This window comes from Dermacentor silvarum, chromosome 3, assembly GCF_013339745.2.
Source record: "Dermacentor silvarum isolate Dsil-2018 chromosome 3, BIME_Dsil_1.4, whole genome shotgun sequence".
Classification (NCBI taxonomy): domain Eukaryota; kingdom Metazoa; phylum Arthropoda; class Arachnida; order Ixodida; family Ixodidae; genus Dermacentor; species Dermacentor silvarum.
In genome coordinates, this window is record NC_051156.1 from 227174636 (window position 1) to 227190199 (window position 15564).

Below are 15564 nucleotides of genomic sequence, written 5' to 3' on the forward strand. Positions count from 1 at the left end.
CGGTTCCTCGGTGCGGCCACTGTCTCATTGTTTATTTTTAGCCTAATCGCTCGTGGGTGTGGTCTGCTGCGACAGCGTTGTTCTTGTTGCGCACAAAGCTGGGAATGCAAATGTTCTGTACCTTGTGGTAGCTTGTAGCGAAGACTTATTATCGCTAGTCCTTCGCTTACTATGTGGACCATCACGAAACGTTCAGCTTCCAACACTCGTGTCTTGTCGGTGTAGTCACCGTCACTCATGCCTCGGCAAATTGATTCAAGTGAGTGCCCATTCACTTATTATTGATACGTTGGCCATAGGGGGGGGGGGGGGTAAGTTTGCATGCGAGTAGGGGTGGATGTGTGTAGATAAGTGCGAGAAACTTACTATGCCAGTAAGTGGCACTACTTCCTTTAGTAACGAGCGGTACTCACTCTTAAGTGCCGACGTTCTGGAGCTGAAGTCCTTTCTTTGGAGGTTAGCTATACAACGTTGGCGGGCGAATTATCTTTTTTTATCCTCGAGGAAAGCCATGCATCGCGAAGGACCGGCAACACAAGCAGTCCTTATGTAGCAGCGGCGACACAGGTTGATTCCGTTCCTTACATATTCCTTATATTCGCATTATTTATATGCGAATCACTATTTTTGCAGCTGACTACCGCACATGTCTTCCCGTTATCGTTACACATTTTGCAGCATGAATTGGGCACAGTACATTAGCGAAAATCCTGTTGCATTTCCGACAGCAGATGGCACGGTAGCAGGGCAGAAGCAGTAATGGTTTCGTATACGTGCGCATTCGCTGAGGCAACGTATGGCGCGTCGCCGAAAGCGCCATCTCGTTCCTCTAGAGCAAACTGCTCCGCGAAAAAGGTCAATATACGGAGCTTTGGTCACGGACTCTTGTCTGGGAACGTCGCAGAAAACTGTGAGGAACGCGCTAGGTAGTAGGAACGCCGTCGCCCGTGGACGCCGAGCCAGTTCTTTTAGAGCCGGGCATTGTATAACCATCGTCTAAGTGTTAAAAAATACCCCAATATCCTACTCGGAGCCAGCACCGAAGCCTCTTTCCGCGTACGTAGCGAAGGGGTCGGTTTACCATTTTGTAGCCAAATTCAACATAGCAAATCCCCAATATAGCTAAACCCCAACATAGCAAATCCCACCAGAGTGCCAGCTTCGCTGGACTTCCCTCTTCTTAGGGTGGAAGGGCTCTGACTTTTTGTTACCAACGTTGTAAAATTCAACGGAGTGCCGAATAAGAGCTAGAAAACGAGGACTTGGGTAGTGGGGTTGAGTTTTACTTTGGTGTAACAGCAACGATAATGATTACCAATGTCACTAGCCCTCAGTGTACACTAACTAGGACTGAATAACTGGAGCAGAGGGACTGTTCTTTTTTTTTTTCTTTTGTTACAACCGCAGGAGGCCGGCAGACAATGAAGCCAAGGAAAGCATAATGTAAATTAGCCAAGTGGAACGTGAAAGCAGTGCGGAAAAGGGAAATGAAAGTGTCTAGTTGGTGGGAGCCGCGTTACACGCGCGATTCCCCCCCCCCCCCCCCCCCCCCCTTTTCCGTTCACTATTTCTGGCTTTGAGCATGTGTACAGGTGTAGGTGTTAGCTAGCGCCGTCTACGGCCACTTAAGAGCGTGCGTTCATGCCCCCCCCCCCCCTTTTTTTTTATTGTTTCCATTTGAAAATAAAAAAGAACGGTTAGGATGCCGCTATATAGCTTTTTTTATGCTTTGTTGTCACTGGCGTATTTCACAAACTAAAGCGACAGCCCAAAAAAGGACAACGGGTCCAAGAAACGCAAAACCGATGCTACATGAAACTAAAAACCATAGGAAACTATTTACAGAATGCGTTTCCATCGCATTCTGCTGAATTACTGAGTTTATATGCTCAAGAGCCGACAATACACATGCACGAGTTGACGGAGAGCACGGAAAGAAGCAGCATCACAACTGCACTGCAAGCGCTCAGCCCGACTAGACGAGTGCCAAACTCTGTTGTATTGGGCACTTGGGTCTCAGCGCGTCAGTCGCCATGCGCTCGAACGTTTGCTGCCAACGGTTGTCATCCGGTGGTGCCCCGGAATATTCCGTGCAGCGTGCGTATACGTGTAGTTATGTCGGGGCCATGCATGACCGCACGGGCCTTCTGCTGCTGGCACATGTGTATTGCGGTGGTGTTCGGTACTTTACAGAATTATTCCCATTCATAAGCGCGGAAATTCTCTGCTTGAAGCACTTCTCCTTGCATTATTCTAAAAGAAATCCCCGTAAATTTCCCTGCATAGACATATGCGTATAATTATGCGTATGCCTCTACATATGCGTATAATAAATCGCAGCTGCTCGCCACTGCGGTACCACCTACGTGACTAAGCGAGGTTTAACGGCTTCTTTGCCGGCGCTTGGTCGCTCAGTCTCGCCATGGATGGCACGCCGGCTGGGCCATCTGTGCGTGCGCTTAAGCGCAAGCGACAGGCTGAATCCAGTCATCCAGTAGATATAGCTAGACGGCAGGCCTGCTGCGAAATCTCAATGAAAGGCAAAGTTGGCTGCTGAACCACCGGAGCAACGGGAGGCCAGATGAGCACGTTATAGAGATGCTTATACCAAGCGCGGAAGCGTGCATTAAAGAAACACTGTGTGCATAGCCTATGGAAAACCAAGCTACACAGACCTTTCGCTCGTGATAACTAGGTTTACAAGAGTTACACCTCAGTCAACTTTTATATACCATGTGTCCCACGTAATTTGCGCCAAAATTTAAAAATATGCAGATGGCGTATAGTGGCGTTGCGCTGCTGAGCCCCCGAGGTCGCGGGATCAAATCCCGGCCGCAGCGGCCGCATTTCGATGGGGGTGAAATATGCAAAAATGATGGTTTGTTCGATGGCATAATTTTATTATTTATTTCATCAGTTCGAAGATTGCTTTCAACATCGCAGACTCCATTTTTTCCCCTTTTGTCTAAAATAACGGCGCAAGATAGCCCGGACCCGCCGGGGTGGCTCAGTCAGCTAAGGCGTTGCGCTGCTGAGCACGAGGTTGCGGGATCGAATCCCGGCCGCGGCGGCCGCATTTCGATGGAGACGAAATGCAAAAACGCCCGTGTACTTTGTAGTGCACATTAAAGAACCCCAGGTGGTCAAAATTAATCCGGAGCCCTCCACAACGGCGTGCCTCATAATCAGAACTGGTTTTGGCACGTAAAACCCCAGAAAGAAGAAGCAAGATAGCCCGGAAAAATAAGAACATCCCTGCAGTATGTCGCAGCCTCGCGGCCTTGAGCGCATAGCCGCGGCTGCGGTGGTCGAGATTGCGTAGCGTAAGCACGTGCTTCGCGAGTTGGAACGGAGCCAGCTTGCGCGCGCGCTTGGCTTAGCAGCCCCGGCCGCTCGGTTGCTGCCGAGCTGGGCGAAAGAGCAAGACGGACGCAGTAGCCCTTACGTAAAGCAAATAACTCATTACGAACGCCAGGAGTAGGATTCGTCGTGTTACATAGTGCACTCGCAATCGTGTCAGATGCCATGCATATCTCGCCCACATCCAGCGGCCAGGCCTCGGTTTGGCAACACTTGTTATTTTTTCAGTTCCCGTGTCAGCATCAGCTTTCTTTGTTGTCTCGCTCAAGAAAATGCCGTGATCTTTTTTCTTTTTATTTCTGTCTTTCTTCCTGCGATATCCTGCTCATGATAGCTGTACACATGCCAGAAAAAGCATATATAGATAGCTTTCGACAACTTTACCGATTTACTTCCGACTTGGATTTATGCGCTTGCCTTTCGCGTGAAGGCGGTAACTCTCTGGTCCCTCGTTTTGATATTGCCAAGCAACGTTCGCGCGATGTTCGAGGCCGCAGTCTCCTGACCACAAGCGCGCGCCTTGGCTACATTTGCGACGGTATCGGCAGTTTGGTCTTTCTATGGCCAGGACGCCCGTAGTCCGTACTGAAGAAGAACGTGCACGGAAAGAGCGCCGGTGTGAGTAACAGCGTACGAATGGGCGCGAAGGTGACGGGAAGCCGCAATAGCCGAATGCGTGTCGTCCGAAGGATCCGTAACGTCGGATAGCCGCTCTATGACCGATGAAGAACAACAGCGTGCCCTTGAGGATCGCCTTCGCGAACAGAAGCGGGAGTGGGCGCGAAAACATCGGTAACCAGTTGCAGTACGTCACAATGACCACAAAGCAATGATTACCATAAATTACAAAGTAAAGAGAAAATAAAAGACCGTAACGACACCGAAGTTATGTGTATTTGTCTTTATTCAATCTATATAGCAATTAACCATATATAACTCGATATATATAATTATCAATAAGTGCACTTTCGCTGGTCTTCCATCTTCACATAGTGCATGGAAGGGCTCTGAATTTTTCATGTGCTCATGTGCCTTAACCATTTCCGTGTATCGCCCACTTGAGACAGTACTGCCATATTGCAGTATCGGGAAAAAAGGAAAAAAAAAACGATGCTCCATATGGGGGGATCATATGGGGACATCCGTCTACCATATACACGATATATGGAAACATACGAGACCCCGACATGTTGCTATGGGATTATTGGATATTTTTTTCGGTAGCGTTAACCTGCGAGGCATTTATAAATAAACAGCCAACCGGCTTTCGTCATGCTTTTAGTGTCCCCAACATGTTCGACGACCTGCTGTAGGGATTCGTACTGGTCCTCCGACATGTGCAGGAATGGCTGAACCAAGCGGAGCGTCGTAGCTGGTGTGATGGATGTCCCCGCACAGCCGCATCCAGAGCGAGGCTTGCCGTTATGCGGCCGTCAAAAATGCGCTGCTTCCCTGCTGATGGTAGACGTGTTGCGAAAAGGAGGCTGCGTCGTCGGACGCGTTCCGCCCACACGTGGACTGTCAGCGAGTTTCCAGTTTCTTCGTTTGCTCGCTGTGCGTCTCTCCGCCTTGATTGTCAGTCCGCACTAATTAAGGCTGATGGCATGGGTGTGCGTGTAATATTTAGGGCACGGCGGTGGCTTGGCATCAGCCCGGGGCGCGCCCTTGTACGCTGACTCGTCGAGCTCGCCCCGACTGCCGGCCGACTGTGCCAAGAATGGTTCTTCGTGGTAGCGGTAAGCACGCTTCGTTCGTACAGTCGAATCTTTCGGGCGACTCTTAAGAGGTCCACTCCGTGTAGTCTGGCTTGCGTCATCCAACCTGGAAGAAGCAGAAAAAGTGCTGATCCGCCGCCGTTTTCCTTTCCCCCGAGGTCGGACGAGTGCAAGGCCGACTTCGGGTTTTATTTTAAGGGCTAGTGTACGCTTTTTTTTTTTTCGATTAAGACCTTTTCTCCCAAGAGATATTGTCAAACCGTTGAATACTTAGTTAGATAATGGGTCACAAGACGCCGCTACAAACATTAAACAAGTAAATTATAGGGTTTTACGTGCCAAAAACACAATATGATTATGAGGCACGCCGTAGTGGGGGACTCCGGATTAATTTCGACCACCTGGTCTTCTTTAACCTGCACCAAATGCAAGGTACACGGACGTTCTTGTATTTCGCCCCATTGAAAGGCGGCCGGAGTTGGATCCCATGCCTTCGAGCTTAGCAGCGCAACGCCACTACGGCGGATCGCTACGAACGTTGCTCCTGTAAAGTCAGCGACATTGTGCTCCTACCAGGAGTCATCAAAGAGAAACAGAGGCGGTAGATTTGATGCAAAGGACGGAAGAAAAGACCATGGAGATCTTTACAAATAATATACCAAGAAAGAAATCGGGAGGGAATATCTGTATAAAACAAAGGGCAGCGCTTTTCTAATTGAGGCCCGACCTGGCTGCCCGAGGACAGAAACATGGCGGCGCAAATATTCGCAGCAGGATGAGTCATGTGTCTCCTGCAGAAAAAGTCCGGAAACGACTCAGCATATCGTAGTTGGATATTCACCCAGCAAGACGCGTCCATCTTGCAGAGAAGCGTTGGGAGTGGATGCAACAAGCATTAACGGCTGAGCAGTCAAGATAAGCAACATATGTGTAGAGTATCGGTGGGAAAAAAAGGGAAACGGATTAATAGAACCGGAGTCGTTACATCTGTCGTTACAGTACCAGTCGTTACATCTGGATTAATAGAACCGGAGTCGTAACTGTACAACACGGAGAGAGAGAGAGAAATAACTTTATTGGGTCCAGCGGTTTGGGGACTAGGCCCCCGCCTAAACGGAGGCCAGAAGCCCGGATTAATTTCGACCACCTGCGGTCTCCTTTAACCTACACCCAATGCAAGGTACACGGGCGTTTTTGCATTTCGCCCCCATTGAAATGCGGCCGGAATTCGATCCCACGCCTTCGAGCTTAGCAGCGCCCCGCCTAAACGGCAGCCAGAAGCACGGAGAAAGTGGTTTTAATGAAGAACGAAAGGATCAAGGAAATATAAGCAAGATGCTAGACCGGGGATAGATGTATAGTGAAACCTGATTAGCTGGAATAGGTTACCTATATAGGTGACTATTCGTCGCCTCCCCTGTTTTAAAGGAGATCATCATCATTTGTGAGTTTATCTGGGGACCTTATGCTCCTGATAGGTGTTGTGGGGAGGAGCGCATTGGCGCACGCTGCACCTGCCGTACACGGCTCCGGTAATCTGTGAAGCGTAAGCTAGAAAGCTCTCTAATATTATCCGCTGGAAGTGATGGGCGCAGGACGTGTAGATTGCGAGAAGCTTGAAACACGAAATTTCATTAAGCGAAATTGCGCCCCGTTTTGCAAAACGCCGCTTTAGGAATTGAAGCACAAAAGTAAATGGGCCGGCAATGTATTTTCTGCGCTAAGTTCGCTAATTATTATCTCTAAACTGTCATCCTGAGTATTCGTTCCGAGTAGATCCACCTGGCGAACTCCCCGGCAACAATTTGTAAATTGCAATGTGCCGTAAGATATATAATCGAAAACTTAATTTGTTAATTTTTTAATTAGTCAAATAGGTATTTCGTTTTTTTTTGTGAAAACAATGTACGACTGTTCGAGCGATCCAAATTGTGCTACCTGACACGGATGATTTTTAAAAATTGGTTGATGTCTACGTAGAAACAACTGGTGTAGTGATAAATCACGATCAAATTCCACGGAATTCCCTCATATTCCAATATACGGCTTGTAGCCCGTGAGTTCGCAACCATATATATATATATATAAGGAAGGCAGCGCGCATGCAGTTAGCAGCCATCCCTGCTCGCCCTTTATCATTGCATCCACCAATGATTATTACCAACAATTATATATGGCACGCGGGCCGCGTAAGCGTCAGCCGCACACACTCATTCACAGCTACGGCAGGGATAGAGAATACGCGTGCTCTCCTTCCCATTCACGTTTGATTACGTGACCTACAACCGGAATATTGAGCGCGTGGGAAGATAATGCCCATCAAGCCGCCATCCTTTTCGGCTCACTCTTACGTGCCTTTTCCCGCACCCACAGTGTATGGGTTGCTCATTTATATGGCTTTTGGATTGAGTACGGAACATCGCGGCGACGCCAACAGCGGAAATTTATATATATATATATATATATATATATATATATATATATATATATATATATATTGGTGTGAATAAACTTGTTCGAAACAACTACCCCTCTGGCATCACTGTGCCATCACAATTTCTTTTTCTTGTGTGCATTTTTTTGCAATATTGTGCTGCCCCATTTTTTAACACTTTTAAAAAGTTGTTTTACGTACCCCCCGAATCTACTTTTTGCTTCATATAACTTGATACAACATAGCATTCCCAAGTTTGCGAACTTCCCGAAAAATTCGGAAGAGTTGGCAGGTATTTTGTGTCACGTTCAGCTTGCAGCTAGCATGCACCTTCTCGTTATACGAGCAAGCGCATGTTGCCTCTTAGTGGCATTTCGTCGTCATAAAGCCAACATCGGCAACATCAAGCAAATCATTCTTTGTGCTGAGGAGCTTTCTATCAGTTGGTGACCCCTTAAGGCTCATTCACACTAGGCCGACGCGTCACCGATTTTGGTCTGCCGACTGTTGGCGACAGCTTTTCCTTCCTTTAAACCGTTGGTCACAGTGTTTTCCGTCCTGTAAACTGCTGTCGCCAACAGTCGGCAGACCAAAATCTGTGTCGTGTCGGCCTAGTGTGAATGAGATTTTAGCGTATATGACGCAAAGAGACAAAATGCTCCAGCAAAAACACGACTTATTCCCCGAAGACTTCAGCGTATCCAAAAGCTTCTACCAGTTTCCTCTTTTCAAATAAGCGCATACGCAACGACAGTCCACTGCATGTGAGTGAGCGTTTTGTTCCATGAATTAAGAAGCAAGCCACATGTGCATGAGCGAGTCGTGGTACACCACATTGCGGAATAACATTCAAACACGTAAGCTCTGTTACTTGATTACACGAAAGGCCGTGCAATACCGCACTACGCAGACTGAATTATGTGGGAGAAGTGTCTCCATACATCGTGCGTTGCGATTGATGAGTTTCGCCGGTGTACTGACATATTTCTTCGATGTGCTTGCGCGCAACCGTGCCAGTGAGGCTCATCGAATGATCGGGCGCTTCGGTAGTACAAGCATTTTTGCAGCGCAAGACAGTGCATGCCATACCAACTGTTTTATTTCATTTTAAATGCGTAAGCATTTCTATGCTTACCCAACGAGAAAACCCATGTCTGTCCGTCCGTCCGTCCAGTAAGACGATCGCTTTCAAGATAGAGCCCGCAGCAGCGAGTGACTTCACCGCGTGCTGCCTGTCGCTTCCACGCGAAGGAAGCGGCGAGAACACAGCACTCACGAAGCTCTCAGCACACGCCGCACCCTGCCCCTTTCGCAGGTTGTTTTATTCGCTTTCAAGATATGGGCCCGCGCCTCTCTCTTCAACGCGAAGCGGCGAGAATATAGCGTGCGAAGCTATCAGCAGTCGGCACACACTGATCGCATCGTAGATCGCTTTCTAGATATGGTTCGCGCTGATGTGCCATACGCAGCCGACGCCGGAGTACGGTTGATCATGGTTCATAGTGGTTCAACGCGGATGGATAGGGCGCTAAAGAGCGATAACGGCTTATAATTATCGGAACGTCATCAGCGTAAGGCCCCTGTGTTTTTCAAAAGTAGCGCAAACTCCTCTCCGCGCCGTTTCCCCCTCGCCCCTCCCTCTCGGCCGCCATTTTAGTGAGGAAGCGCGCGGCCGCTACGCCGCTACCGCCCGCTTCATTTCGCATCGCATGCGGCGCGTTGAAGCGCTTGCTTGAAACGCGACTGTTCTGGGTGCATTTTCACAAGGCTGTTCGTACGTAAAATATCTACGTAAGATATGTAGTACCTTCAATTATTAAGAGAATCTGCGTCGCTCAGACGAGGAAGCAGTCTTTACTACTGCTGATTGTTTCTCGGAATCGAATAGTGTTCAGTTTACCTGACGCATTTACGAAAACAAAGAACTGCATGAAACTATGCACACAGAACACGGCGGAGACATTTATGTGCTAAATACCCTCAACATTATTTTATTTATTCCAAAATGCATCGCGCGTTTCCCCCCCCCCCTCCCCCCCCCCCTCAGTTATATGCCTTGGTTCCCGTGTGTGTGCTCGCGCTTTCTGCGTTTTGCTCTTTAATTGGCGACTCTTCCATGATGTTCATTTATGAGAAGTCATGCCTTTATTCATATTGCCCAAATGCGCCCTTTTGTTCGCCACAGAGCATAAACCGGGACTTTTTTTTTACTCAGTCATTGGTTGATGGTGAACCCGCGAACGCACCCACCTTCCCGCGTTCATCACTAACTGGGTGAGAACAGCGATCAGAACCTCCCTCAGTTAGGATGCCTCCAAATGCCAAGAACTTTTAAATATTTCCTATGAACACACATTTACACATAGTTGAAACAAAGGAAACATGATTATTGTAGCGAATAAAGAGCACTCTTTCTCATTCACAAGTTTCCAAGTATGATAACACATTGAAACAAAGAAATCATTGCACATTGCCTCTTCGCGCATTTGTAAGCGTATACATAAAGATAAAGGCACTCTTTCACAACAGAAATATATTCATAATAAGACAAAACATTCAAACAAAACAATTACTGCACATAACATCAGCATTGCATAAAGGTAAGATCACCTTTATGAATTCCTAATATTTAAATAATAAGATAAAGACATTGCAACACAGTAATCATTGCACATTACATACTTGCACATTATTATAGTGAAAACTTGAAACAAAATTATTGCACGTTTGTAACGGCATCCCTCGTTGCAATACTCCTGCTACCAGACTTTTTTGAAGCCAGTCGCATACGGTGGAGGCATATCGCTCGCCGTTTGAGGTTTCATTTGCCACGAGGAACCGCAAAAAGCTTGCCCCCCTTGGCAATGCTATTCGAACATCCAACAGCACAGCAAGTCGGTATCGTGCTGCAGCCGAGCGCATCTTCAAAAATGATAAAAGGCTACGCTCACGCACAGCGCACATGTGTCCCGGTGTTCCTACGCTCACTAATGGCGCCGTTTTCCCGCGATAACGAAAGCTGCGCGGGTTATTCGTCACGTGTCAAGCCTCGTCCAATGGGAGGGCGGAAAACGGCGAAGAAATCAGGAGAGGGGTAGAGAGCGGGGAGGAAATTCTTCTTTCCTATTTGAACAATGGTTAGCGCTACCTTTGGAACATACAAGGACCTTACATCAGCGTACTTGGCGCCGCCACCTGCAGTAGTTTGCTTGCGTCATCAATTCACCTTGCACCGCCGTCGGCAGCAGTTCATGTCGCCGCAGTGCTGTCGTTTATACTGGTCGATTCACATTTCATAACATTGATAGTGACACTGGACTGTGTGGAGATGAGAAAGTGTCACAATGCTTACGCATACATAAACAACTCCCAGAGGAGTTTCTGCATAATTTTTTGCATCATGTGTATGCGAGAAACGTGCTATACACGAGAAACGTGAAAGCACTAGCCAACACTTCTCGTATTCATGGCCTAGAAAGGACCTATAAATCGCGCTGTGCACACCATGCACTACACAAAAACTTAAAGTAGTTATGAACTTAAAATACCCATGCCTGCAGAAAGTGAATATAACCATACGAATGTGTTGTACCGGCGGTACAAAATTAATGTCAGGTGAGCACAGTTTCTATAAAGGCTTTGTTGAAAGATTTGGTTATTGTGGTATAACAGCCATCTCTAGAACCACATGTAGTGCCGACTTGGAGCATTGTAAACATAGGGAAAATTGCGACTTTGAAAAAAATTAATGACAAACACGCCACATCCCTGATGCGTTTCGGTGGTCGTGGGATGCGCCTTACGTTGGGGCGTTCCTTCACCGACCGAAATGCCACTGATCTCTGACGGCTCATGCGCTTTGAGTCGTGCAATGCTGATAGATAAGCACTCAATGAGTTGAGGGGTTATATGGGTTTCATCACGGTTGATAATGGATCGGCGTGCGTATAGATAAGGTGCTAAGGAGCGATAAGGGCTTACAATGATCGGATCAATTCTTATAAGGTTGATTAGGGTTGATAAGGGCTGGAACAAGTCTGATAAAGTGAATGGTAATTACCGATAATAGTTAAGAGTCGGATTATGTCCGATAAGGTTGATAAGGATAGGATCGATTGCGATAAGATCGATGACTACCGATAAGGGATGAGAAGGGTCGGATCGAGTCCAATAAGATTGATTACAGATAGGGGTTGATAATGACCGATTAGGGTTGATAAGTGTTTATACTGGTGGGATCAAGTTTGATAAGATTGATAATGACACCCAGCTGCGTGGAGATGAGCAAGTGGCTAAGGCTTACGCATACTTAGACAACTCAAGTGGAGTTTCTGCGTTAATATTTTTTCTGCGCATGGCCTGAAGGCGTTGTCTCCCTGCGCCGCAGGGCAACGGAGTCTCGAGTGCGGGCTGATAACGCATTCGATTCGTCACTCCACTTGGCCGAGTGCAAATAGACTTGTCAAGGTTGGCGCTAGTGAGGAGCGAGATTGATCCGCGATCACCAGCTCACTCTTGCATCCTTTCACTTGCACATACAGCATGGGGCACGCAGCGCCGATTTTATCGCCCTTGGACTTTATACGGAACCTCATGGCGACAGCGACGGCAGAAATTCGCCTGGGGCAGTGGCGCACCGACAGGGGGGGGGGGGGGGGGGGCGATTCGAGGGTTGTAACCCCCCCCTGAGGCTGACTTAACCCCCCCTTTTGTTTAACCCCTTTTCTTTCCTTACTCATTTGAGTGCTGCAACTCAGATGTAAGACGCGCAATCGTCTGCACACTCGCAAAAAGTGCATTTCTTTTTACAATTTCCCGTGAAGAAATCGAAATTAGTGCTGTTTAGATGGTATTGGCAAACTGTCAACCCCCCCCTGGCAGAGATCCTGGGTGCGCTACTGGCCTGGGTTGTCCATATAATTGCTGTCAGAATAAAATCCTTTTGGTTATAGTGCGGTACCGCTTATAGTGCAGATATTCGTGACTCCAGCGACTTACGGTATAAGCGGTCTACACTGTATCATGAGGAGGAAAGTGGCCAGTTGGAACAATGTGCCTTGGAGTACAGATTGGGAGTATGCACAACAATATTTAAAATTAATTTGTAGAATAATTTTGCAACTGTCGGCCACGCTGTTTGGCAAACGTAAGCAGAGGTCTTGGATAATGAATAGAAATTTTGTGCATATCCACATGCCTGAAAAGGTTGCCAGAGTTGCCTTTTTAAGAAATTGTGTCTTTTGCTTTAACTCTAATGCATTCTACTGGCGTGTTTAAATAAAAATCTCTTAGCATTACATAGCTGTCTTTTTGTTGTGGTCACGGTTTTGTTTTCAATGAGCACTTGCAGTGCTTCATGTGGCAGGCCAGCCATGGGTAGCTGAAAGAATAACATGACCTATCATTCAGGAGGACAGGATTAAACAAACTTTAGCTGCTGCACTTGTGATTCCATCTTCAGGGATAACTGATAAATGCCATGTAAACTTAAAAAAGAGATTGGTGTTATGACCACTTTTTGATATAATCATGGTAGAACATGCCAAAAGTTGCTTGTGTAAAGGCTGAAAACCTGTGAACACCGAAAACCATTTGTGTATCTTTCCTAAAAATGGACACAGGAACATTGTAAGCATAGAAATAAGGCTTTGCAGTTGATGTGGAGAATGCAAGTGGAAGTATTTCTTTAAAAACTTCCTGTATTATTGCCCACACCTCAAGCTCTGTTTTTATAGTCGCATTTTTTATCTTTTTATCATGTTAGTACACACAGATCAATAACTGTTCTTGATATCTTTTTCTATAGAAAAAGATTGCGATAACACAGATGCTTACCTTCTTTCTTCCTTCTTTGCCTTTTCATATTTCATTGTTTATTTTGTTCTGTTGTTACTTGCTGTTGTGTTTACACTATGTTAGTTTCCATTTTTGAAGTAATATAAATTTTGAAAAGGAACCGATAACCACAGATGGAAAGCGAGGAGCAGGTTTACTTCAGGAAAATCTGGCGTCCAGGAACTTCCAAGATTGTGTTGAGAAACAAACAGTGAAAAATTCCACAGCTAAATACAAGAGAGGAAAAACGGGCAATAAGACATACAAAAAAGTCACAGGCCTGCGCGGTACACGCTGCACAGTCCCAGCGTAAGCTGGTGAAGCGGCTCAAGAGTAGCTCCAATTTCGGCACTACGCACAACAGGGTCTTCGCGGCAAAGTCTCTTCGCCTCGTTTTGACGAGAACAATCTGAACTGTCCACCTGGCGTCGGCGGCGAGCTGTGGCTTGTAATGCTCTCTGCATAGCAGTCTGCTGAGCCCGATCAAGCCTTAGAACTGCAACTTGCATGTCGCGCACGCTGCGTTTGCAGGCACCTTAACTAGATGGCGCCACCGTACTGTCGGAGGTTCAGGCAGATCGGGATTGCGTTGATTGCGCGCCTCGTCTGAATCGCATCTTGTCGTTTGCACCTGCGCGCGCTGCGCTTGCAGGTGCCTTACCTAGATGGTGCCACCATACTGGCGGATGCTCCGGTCATATGCCCTGGTGCGCCTGCCTAGGGAGCGTTATAGGGCATTTTTACGCTGCCCGATAGCAAGCGCTTGCGTGGCTCACTGGTAGATTTTCTGGCTCCCACGCAGCGGGCGCGGGTTCGATCCCGGCGGGAGCCAGGTACTTTTTTCGCATTTCTGGCGATAGCGGTTATGGTCCCCAGCGGCGGCGGTGGATACCATCGCGAACCGAAATGGCTATATTACGGCTTACGCTGTAAAACAAAGTTGCTGCTGTCTCAAATAGTTCCAAGTGTTTGTGTTTGAATGCAGCTCATTCCCCTGCCTGCCATGTGGTTGCCATTGCTCATTGCTGTTGGGTAGAACTTATGTTTATGCACAAATCAAATATAATAAAACGCGTGATTTCTTGTGTTGTGCAGATGATTCTCCCCAAAGCTAAAGATGACATGGACCAGTCGTCAGTGCTGTTGCTTGACACTAGCACGGACAAGGGTTCCTCGTCACAGGTTCGGGTTCCCAGCAAGCATATAATCCCTGCAGACAGCATTGTCATCAACAAAGAGCTGGGCGTCGGCGAGTTTGGTGTTGTCCAGCAAGGCGTCTGGACCAACGAAGATGGAGACAGGGTGAGCTGGTTAGGTATTGCGAGATGTTTATGAATGGCCATTTGGAAATGGCTAGGTGCCGGACAAGCAGGTTATTCTCTTCGTCTGTCCTTCAGGATATCTCAAACAGGCACAAAGGCCTGGGTCAGCCAGCTTGTCTTCACTTAGGATGAATGACCTCACATGGATAACGTCTCTTCCTTTGGTCCCGGCCGCATACCCTGAGGTGTGCTGTTCGTCACTTAAAAGTTCAGAGCAACAGGTGGTTCATTGTACCGAGAGTGTCTGACAAGTCTACATTTTCAGTGAAGAAACACTCCCAGAGGAACAACACTTCTCTTAAGTAGTATTAATGTAATATCTGGCTCATTTCACATTTCAATTTTTATTGCATAGTAATGTGTGGTGTTTAATCCATTTGGAGGCGTGCTACAAGGACAACGGTCATCTGCAACACAAATTTTTAAAGTTTGGGTAGTGCAATTCTTTAGACAGGTGTTAGTCTCCAGGGCATCTGACGTCTGTCCTAAATGTTTGTGCACTACAGTAAAAAAAAAAATGTATTTAACAGACTTTTAGATATATTAATGTGTTCACCTTAAAAATACACTTCCCATTAGCCGCAATACACTGGTCTCACCTAAACTTCCATTGCTCGAAGCACCCTCGGAAGTCTTCCGTTAAGTGCTTCGGCAGCAGTGTATCTGTTTTTGAATTGACGTCACATAGCCAAAATGCCGCCCCCAGAGCACCAGTTTGGAATTAGAGAACAAAAAAAAAAAAGTTCCAGGGAGCTAAATCTAGCTAGTGGGGAGAGAGGGTGATCAAGCACAGTGATGGAATTACGTGGAAAAAACTCGCCTACTACCAATGCAAAGTGCGCATGGGCATTACCATGGTGTAGATTTGCCAATTCCAACACTCCTCTGCCCACAACTT

At 47.1% G+C, this 15564-nt stretch overlaps 2 protein-coding genes across 3 annotated transcripts in view; one reads left to right on the plus strand and one right to left on the minus strand.

Annotated features, from left to right (window-relative positions):
* LOC119446831 (septin-1) overlaps window positions 1-15564 on the minus strand; it is a 610438-nt gene that overhangs the window by 519061 nt on the left and 75813 nt on the right. The gene's annotated exons all lie outside the window — the stretch shown is intronic.
* LOC119446825 (activated Cdc42 kinase-like) overlaps window positions 1-15564 on the plus strand; it is a 102163-nt gene that overhangs the window by 44107 nt on the left and 42492 nt on the right. For both annotated transcript variants that reach the window (XM_037711386.2, XM_049664439.1), the window contains exon 3: window positions 14440-14646. In XM_037711386.2, the coding sequence (XP_037567314.1) occupies window positions 14440-14646 (207 nt within the window). The remainder of the gene's footprint in view (window positions 1-14439; window positions 14647-15564) is intronic.